The 8,451-nt window shown below is 38.9% G+C and overlaps 1 protein-coding gene across 2 annotated transcripts; it reads left to right on the top strand.

The window, feature by feature from the left end:
- Nucleotides 1-392: 392 nt before the first annotated feature.
- Nucleotides 393-6,182, top strand: LOC149053886 (uncharacterized). 2 transcript variants are annotated; one of them, XM_089197317.1, is made up of 3 exons: nucleotides 393-509; nucleotides 1,846-1,919; nucleotides 4,519-6,182. In XM_089197317.1, exon 3 carries the CDS (start codon nucleotides 4,522-4,524, stop codon nucleotides 5,476-5,478), a length of 957 nt encoding a protein of 318 aa, XP_089053443.1. In that variant the 5' UTR covers nucleotides 393-509; nucleotides 1,846-1,919; nucleotides 4,519-4,521; the 3' UTR covers nucleotides 5,479-6,182. The 2 variants fall into 2 exon arrangements, with proteins under 2 accessions (XP_089053443.1, XP_089053449.1); XM_089197323.1 differs by lacking the exon at nucleotides 1,846-1,919 and having other exon boundaries at nucleotides 396-509.
- Nucleotides 6,183-8,451: the final 2,269 nt, after the last annotated feature.

Here is an 8,451-nt window from a genome sequence, read left to right as displayed (position 1 = left end):
GCACACTCCTGTAAGGAATCGGGCAGTCGTACAGCCACGGTGCCGAGCATCTCAAACAACCAGCCATTGGCCATAAGAAGTGAGGTTAAGATCAGTGCACAGGAGGGTTGAATGAAATCGAAACCAAATTATAATTAAGGAACCGAATTATAGCTGAATGCAATTTTTACTGTGGGGGAGTAGCAAGCTCAAGAGGGATGAAGTGTAAAATAAACTTCTCTTTAGAGATGATCGCGGAAACATCAGAACTTCGTGTAATGAACGTGACGAAAATTAGCAAACGCATCTTCCACTGCCCTGTGTCACAATTTGACCAATCAAATCACAGAGTGGTTCATCCCTCTAAGTGTCACGTTCACGCAACCGTTATAGATTCAGCCAATCCGATTACAGACGTTACAATTTAAACTGTGTTCTTCCTGTTTGTCTCACTCCATGCAGTCGAGAAACATTTTTTGGTTGTCAAACGAACCTTGGGACCACTGTACGGCAAAAAAGATTCTAGAAAGGTAAGTAAATCGATCCGTGCAGAGGAGGATTGAGTGAAATAGAAACCACCCAACTTGTTAAAAGCACGAATCAAAAAAGGACAACTCGCAGTTTGCTTGTAACCTATGAACCGCTATCATGGTTCTGCTCGCTAAAAAAATGATTGCTGGTTGGAAGGCTTTGAAGTCGGAACTGGCTGAGGTTTGAATCCACCCGAATGGAACAGTGCTTATTTAATTCATTGCCTCACTTATGTGATAACGATTTCTTAAAGAAAAGAGATGCTATTTCGCAGGAACTGATGACTGAAACTCGTGCTTTCCATTGTACTGTTGGGCTACGCAGTGTTGCATATCCTCCACAGTTCTAGCGGATTAAATTCGAAATTCTGGTTCTTGTTGTCTTCCTTTCCTTTTTAAAACCCTTCCATTCTCCCTTCGCTCCGCCGTCATCTTTTCACGTCGTCTTGCCACCCACGATTTCAGTCCTCTTCGAGTAAACGACGAAAATCGCTCAAAATAAGAATTTGAAAATGTAGCATTGACTTGAATTCGTAATGAGTCAGTCTAAGGGAATCAGCAAACCCGGAGAATTTTAATCAACGAGTCTTGCTCTACCAATATCAATACTAGACTGGGTTTAATTCCTGTCCTTCAGACAGTAAATGTTGAGAAATATTCTGAAAATTCATCTACTGACAATACACGAACCTACACGGTCACAGTTTCCTAGCAGAGGTAAATCTAAATATGACAGCGTGGTCATTACACCCTGCCGCCATTTCAAGTCGAACAACTGTGTAGGCCTATTGTAAGTAATGCCTATCATCATTGTGTTTTATTGATATTCAATCTATTAGACTTGGAAACCAGCGACAAATTATTTCAATCTCATCATACTTTTCTCGCAAAGGGCACGATTTACGTAAGCTCATTTATATTGCGTGTACCTTTTCACCATTTCTGTTCGACGTTTCTTGATGTGTTAAGTGAATGAGTGCAAAACTATCAATAAATACGCGCGTTCGATTGACTTTCCAAATGAAAAAACCGAATTATAGCTGAGTGCAGTTTTTACTAAGGGGGGAAACAAGCTCAACAGGGATGAAGTGATAAATAAACTTTTATCAACAAATGATCGTGTAAACGTCTGAACTTAGTGTAATGGACGTGACGAAAACTAGGAGTCGCATCTTCCATTGATCTGAGTCAATATTTGACAAAACAAATCACAGAACGATTCATCATTCTAAGTGTCACGAACGTCACGTTCTCGAAACCGTCAAAGATTCAACTAATCAGATTACAGATGGTACAATTTATGATACGTTCTTCCCGTTTGTATCATTTCATGCAGTTCAGAAAACTCTTCATGTCTGTACATGTTTGACGAACTTTGGGGGCACTGTATGGAAAAGAGATACTAGCAAGGTAAGTAAATCGTAAGAGCATTTTTTTTTACCGAAATGTTCTTTACTGATTCCCACAATCAAACCCGTGAAGGAAACCTTTGATGCCCAAACTATTCTTGATACATGCCTCGAGGCCTCTTACATTTGGAGGGCAAAGAATATTTTAAGATCTGTTTTGTTCTCATATCTTGTTTGTTTGCATACAATTTCAGACGGAAAGAGCTCACACTTTTCTGATAACGGATTTAAGGGGAATGCTCCCAGCTTTACCCATGATCTCTATTCATTTTTACTCTTATACAAGGCGTTTCATAATAAATGTATCTGTGTGATAATTCAACTCATGAAAGTAAAATGAAGCAACAATAAAAATAAGAGGGCAGAACATTGCTCCAGTAATTTCTCGAACAAGTAAGAAAACAGTTAGAAAAATAGCAGCAAAACGTAGGGGCAAACGTAGTTTGTGCACTGACCCACGTTTCGCAATAAAATACTTGCATCTGCAGAGAAACCGCGCTTTTCGATGAATTCGATAATTTAGTTTAGATGGCAAGGATAAAAAGTACAGACGTGCACCGAATAAAGAAGAGTTTTGTCCTTAACAGATGTCTTTACAGTCAGGAAATTTTACCACGTTTTATCTCGTGTAATAATTATTTTAATGGGCGGTCTCGATTAGCAGCCATTGAAACCAAAAGAAGTGATACGCTACAGCTTTCTTGGTAAGTTTATACGTTTTGAACCAGTTCTAGGGAGTCTATTTATCTCAGTCAAACGGAACGTTAGAGGGGGTAGTATGGAGGGAATATTTAAGACGTGGATACCAAGTATTTTAGTATATTTTTGTGTAGATTTAAATTGATCGCGTTTTCTGTTGTATATTTACCACGGTGGAAATGGTTTTGCCGTAAATTTGTCCTAAAAATTTTGGTTTTGCACAAGGCACTCCTTACCCCTCCCTAAAGGAAGTCTTAAGAAATTTGTTTGTTGTGAAATGACAAGACGTCATATTGCTATTCTCCAATCCTGTCGTTTATACAAAGACTTTTAATCAATATTAAAATCTGGATCCTTCCATAATGCAAATAAAGAGTTCTCGGTCCTTGGCTTAGCCACCATGGGTCATGAGTCATTATACTAATCTCTACAAATATGGTTAGTGTACGCGTAACATTCTGTTTATGCTTACAAAATAAAGTTGGGAAGATTTACCTACTTGTGCAAAGCGTTGATAGATCAAATTAAATCTCGATATGGAAGTATATTTTGTTGTGCGACGCTCACGAAGTCAATTTTAATTCTGACTTAACCAACGAGTCCATTAAACAATGGACTTTTGCTTATCAAATTTTGCAAGGCGTTGATAGATCAAATCAAATCTATCTTCCGACTCATGAATTCCAAATGAAGTCAGAAACTGTGTACCGCTATTCTGAATAGCGAAAATCGCGCGTAAGAGGCTTTCGTGTCTTAAAGTTCCTAAAGTTTAAGCGAAATTAGGCAAGACATGTTGTCTCAAATATTAACAAAGAATTTCAGATGGCGTTTCATAGAAAAAAAGACAACAGATAAAAGGCCTTTTCTAAGAACCGAGGTTCTTGTCACAGCCTTTTTACGTCATGCGCACGTCTTTTAGAGCGGATAAACGTATTTAGTGCCAGGCTCATGTTAGAGGAAACTTTGCTGCACGTGTTATGACTAACACTAAGAAACATGATCATATAACGTTGGCTTTGAAACAGTTATACTGGCTCTAAGCGCTTCAGATGCTAAGATTAAGAGATGCTGCTATGGCTTCTAAGTGCCTCAAAGGTCTAGCTCCATCGTACTTGAGTGACAGGTTTATCTTAAGATCAGACATTCACGGCCGCAACAACAAAATTAAGAATCTGTTGCAGATTCCGAAGTACTGTTCATCTGCAGGTCGGCGCAGTTTCTTGTATAGAGCAGTTACAGTATGGAACAATCTGCCCGAGAGCGTTAGATGTATTCACTCTTTTCTAAGATTCAAACTAGTTTTTGTGAGTGTTTTTTAGGAGTACTTATATAGTTTTTAAATATAATTATCATATGCATTATAATATTACTATAAATTATTATTCTTCCAATATAATTTTTTACGTTGAAATCAAGTTCTGAAAAGCCTCAATAGGAGAATTTAATAAAGCATATATATATATATATATATATATATATATATATATATATATATATATATATATAACAGTTCGCCATCCTCATTGAGGCAGGAGTTGCCTCGGCCTATAAGTTGGGAAAGGCAGAAAGTTGCGCAATACGTTTTTCGCTCTAAATGCATGACCCGAAATTACTAGTTCCCATTCCACTTACGGACATGGCATGTGTAGTCAATGCCGTAGTCTGGGGTGAAGTGGGAGTTGGGTTGCGATAACTGAGACAACTACGATCGTGTTGATTGTGTTGGGAGTGTTCTTCATGCTTCCTATATTTTCTAATAGAAATACTATCAGAAAAAGCCTGTCTCGTTAAAACTTGGAAAACTTGAATAATAACATTACCCAAGCCTAAAAATGGACCTTCCAACGATTATATGGTAACGTTTACCCCACATAATAAACTTCTAAACATTGTTTCCCTAGAAAATGGGCAACAATCAGACTTTTACAAAACCTCACATTGGAACATGTTGGTCAAGCGTGTTTGCACCGATGGGTCCTGTAAAAGAACCGCCGCCAATGTTTGCATGCTTGTTCGTCGCTGCTCTTGGTCTCTCTGGTATGTTGCTGTCCACGAGAATAACCGAAGGAGGCAAGTTTCTGTACTCTGCTATGTTCGGCTATGGCATATCCAGTTGCTGCTTCCATTGGAATTTGTGGGAGGGCTTCTACCGAGTCCTTGATGTCCAACTTAACTTCCTCCAGGCCATCAACATTGTTTACATGAGTTGCATCCCCGAAGAAGAACACCTATGTTACAAGATATCCTCCTACTTGCTGATCATGTTCTTCTCTATTTACCCATTCTTTGCTCATGTTTTGGGAATTACTTTAGAGCAGTCTTGGATCTCTTGGATCACATTTGATGGGATTTGGATTTTCGCTTTAATCGGATTGATGATCATTTGGTGCCTACGGGACCACTTAGGAACGCCAAGACACCCGAGGCGACAAGCAATGTTCAATCTGGTATGGAAAACCATCATCTCAGTTATACTGGCGTACCTCTTCTGGATCCTTGATGAGGTGGTATGTGTGCAACATGGTAACCACAGTGTCGCCATTGTCATCTTTGGACACACTCTATGGCACGTGTTCATTGGGTTCGGCTTTTACTACATGACGACCCTCATAGTCTTCCTACGAGCTCAAAACTTGGGTGTTTACCCTAGAGTCCTCGCCTGGCCCAAGTGTTGCATTATCTTCGTTGTGGTGCAATACGAGCCCAATCGGTATTCAGACACCTTGCCACCAGGAAGACTTGATGGTGGCAAGATTGCCTTGGGGGCGAGTCTTCCTAGTGGCGAGTCTTCCCGGTGGCGAGATGACGGTAGACTTCCCAATCTGAGGCTTAAGGAAACAACACCAAAGAAGGAACACTGATTATCTGTGTATTGTGATGGTTAGTGCCCGATGTTTCCCTCGTGTGAAAATCCTTAGATTGTAGTTTTTTTAGTAGACATGTTAATGAAAGCGTAATAGACAAACAGTAAGTTCCGGTTACTACTTAAAAACTTCTAGTAAATGATATAAACATAACAAATGTAGGTTGGATCTTCTTCAATAAAAAACTGTTGATTCTGCCAAAGGCAAGCCATCACCATAAAAGCATTATTTCTGAACCAGAAAAAAACGACAAAAGTTTTGGGCCATTTGTGCTTCTTAACACAAGATTGGCAAAACTGCGCTGTCTTCCATATTTTGTGCAACTTTTTCTCATTTTAGTAACATTTTAAATGTTACTTAATTATTTCTGGGCCAGTTTGCTGTTTTACCCCTAAATTGGCAAAACTTTTTTTTTACAGTAGAGATTTCAGACACTCGTCAGCACTGGTCACAAAAGACTAGAAAGTAATTATTGAAACAATGTTAAGTCAGATCTCTCATCTTTTTGTAGAAAGTAGGGCTACATATTAATGCATCATCTTGTGAATGAGGTGTTTGTTGGTGTTGTGAGCACTATTAAACAATTAGACTTAGTGTTGCTGGTAAGCCACAATTATCTGTACCAATTATCCTTTTTCTGTAGTCCATAGTTTCTCTATTTTGGTAATAAAGTGCTTAGTTGTTGTTAAGCCACACAAAAATGGTCCTCCAGGGCCACCATACTGTTCCGTCTCTGTTAAACAAGTTCGCATCCTTAAAAGTTAATGTATATTCAAACAAAACTTCGAAATTATCGCTATCACAAAGACGCATTCGGATGAAAAAAACAGACTTCGCAGAGTTATTCAGAAGCAGCTGGTTTTTTAGTGGGTTCTGGGTCGTGGTTCGTGGCTAGTGTACCATTTATGTTTAAGTATAATGCGCACAATCGTCGAATTTAATTCCAGCGGTCCCAGGATTCAATTCGGACAGGACCTCGCTCTCAAGACCAATGGTAACTAGCTACTCCCATAACTGTCGACCAGTCGTCTTTTGCACAATGTGAACTCGATGTAAACAATGAATAGTATAAGGACTCTGAGCAAACAAAGAAAGTTAACTTTTGCCTCAACTAAGGCTACTGAAGATTCTGTCTGCTTCGCAGATGTCATTGCCAGAATATCTCTCGTTCAAGGAGAAAATGATCTATTACATGTAAAGCTCGCCAAAGCGAACTTCAAGTTTATCAAAGTTTTACTCTTTATGCAGTTTTCCACCATACTCAGTGAAAGGATAAGGCAAAAGGTGACATGTTCACATCAGTCGTTCACATCAGTCCGTACTCTAATTTGTCTTCATACTGAAGGATTTATTTTTGAAAAGTAATAAGGAAGAGTCCGGAAAACGAGGCTTAATTTTAAGCCTGAAAAATAGCGTCTTTTTAATCACACCCCGGACTGAAGAGCATTTAAGGAAGAGAGCTCTTCTTATAATGCCCACGATAGGTAACATCTGGCTGTTGAGCAAATTAACTCTCGCTTTCATTGAAGAGAAACCAAACTATGCGCAAAAAATCCATGAGGCTCGTTAATGTTACCTGAGAGGACAGAGGCACCGCATAGACATGCACACAGCACAAGGACCTCGTGAAAGCCAGAGCGTTCATTAATTCTCAAAAGGATATGAGTTAATGATGAGGGTAACTTGTTCAAGTAAAGGATTTGGTGATGCTGGTGTTACAACTTCCAGGGAGATCGTACCATTAGAAGCACTCAGGAGCAAAGCCACCATTGCAGAATCAAACTTGGAGCGTGAGCATTCTATCATGTCGTTGTCGAATACTTAGGCCGGTGCATCTCTGATTAAATCGATTTCTCTTTTGCAAACGACTTAGTACAAATATCCTCACAAGCTACGTCAAATCCGACGTTTTTCAGGTTACTTTAAAGATTTACCACCCTGTGGGAAGTGGTAGTGACAGAACAAGTCTCTCATTACGAGCCGTGTATTTTGGCGTGATTTCAATCAGTTTGAGAAAGCTATGAGAGTTCCCAGTTTCCCTTTCACCAAATTCCAACATTGATTGGTCACCATAAACATATCGACTTGTAATTATGTTGTGACACATTTCGCCTTTATTCTCAGAAAGTTTACAGGAATGTGCTCCCACGGAGGCGTTAAGTGGAGGAAATGTTTGCACGCAACTGTGGCAAAAAAAATCAGGATTAAAGAATGAGGATAAAAAATTGAAAGAGTTTATTAATAAATTAATGAAATTTGAATAAATTGCTATTTAAAATCGTCGCAATGACAGGGGAAACTAGCTGCAGAACTTATACTAGGCTTAGCGAAAGACTGGTAAGGACTCTCGACCTACCCTTCTCGGTCTTCTTAAATCTTTGTTCTCCGACTGATTGATCGACTCTAATTGATTCTTACAAACTCTGAGCAACTCTTATCGGTTACACTCTCTTAATGCGAAATCCACAGTACCCGCTTTTACATTCACCATTGGTGGGAACGCTGGCCACTTCATTTTGGAAGATTGAACATTTGTTGTTAGAACACCAACCACAAAACTTTTACAAGAATGATCTCACAAATGAACAACAGCATTTTCAATGCTTCCGATTCAGTAAACAATCAATATTTGTCTGATAAGGCCAAAACACGCAAGAACTAAAGTGTGGGTTAAAGGAACTAACCTTATCCTCTTCTGGAAGTTAGACAAGACAGTTACAATTAGGAAACTCTAGGCGATAGGATATATACCCAAAATTAATATCTTCGGACTTCAAATTCAATGAGTCTTAACTAAAACTATAAATACACAAATCACTAAAATAGTAACTAAATAATTCAGTAAATATCTCTTCGTATAATACCAGAGAAACAAAAAGATAGGATACACGATTGTTTGAATTAAATCAAGGAGTTGGACAGCAGCACTCTAAATTTGTCATTCCGTCGTTGTGACAAACTTGGTTCGAC

Source organism: Pocillopora damicornis, chromosome 1 (genome assembly GCF_964200805.1).
Source record: "Pocillopora damicornis chromosome 1, jaPocDami1.2, whole genome shotgun sequence".
Lineage (NCBI taxonomy): Eukaryota > Metazoa > Cnidaria > Anthozoa > Scleractinia > Pocilloporidae > Pocillopora > Pocillopora damicornis.
This window is presented reverse-complemented; position numbering and strand designations above follow the sequence as displayed.

What these genes read in the sequence shown, in the direction of transcription:
- LOC149053886 (XM_089197317.1), top strand. Translation starts at nt 4,522, where the DNA reads ATGGGCAACAATCAGACTTTTACAAAACCTCACATTGGAACATGTTGG.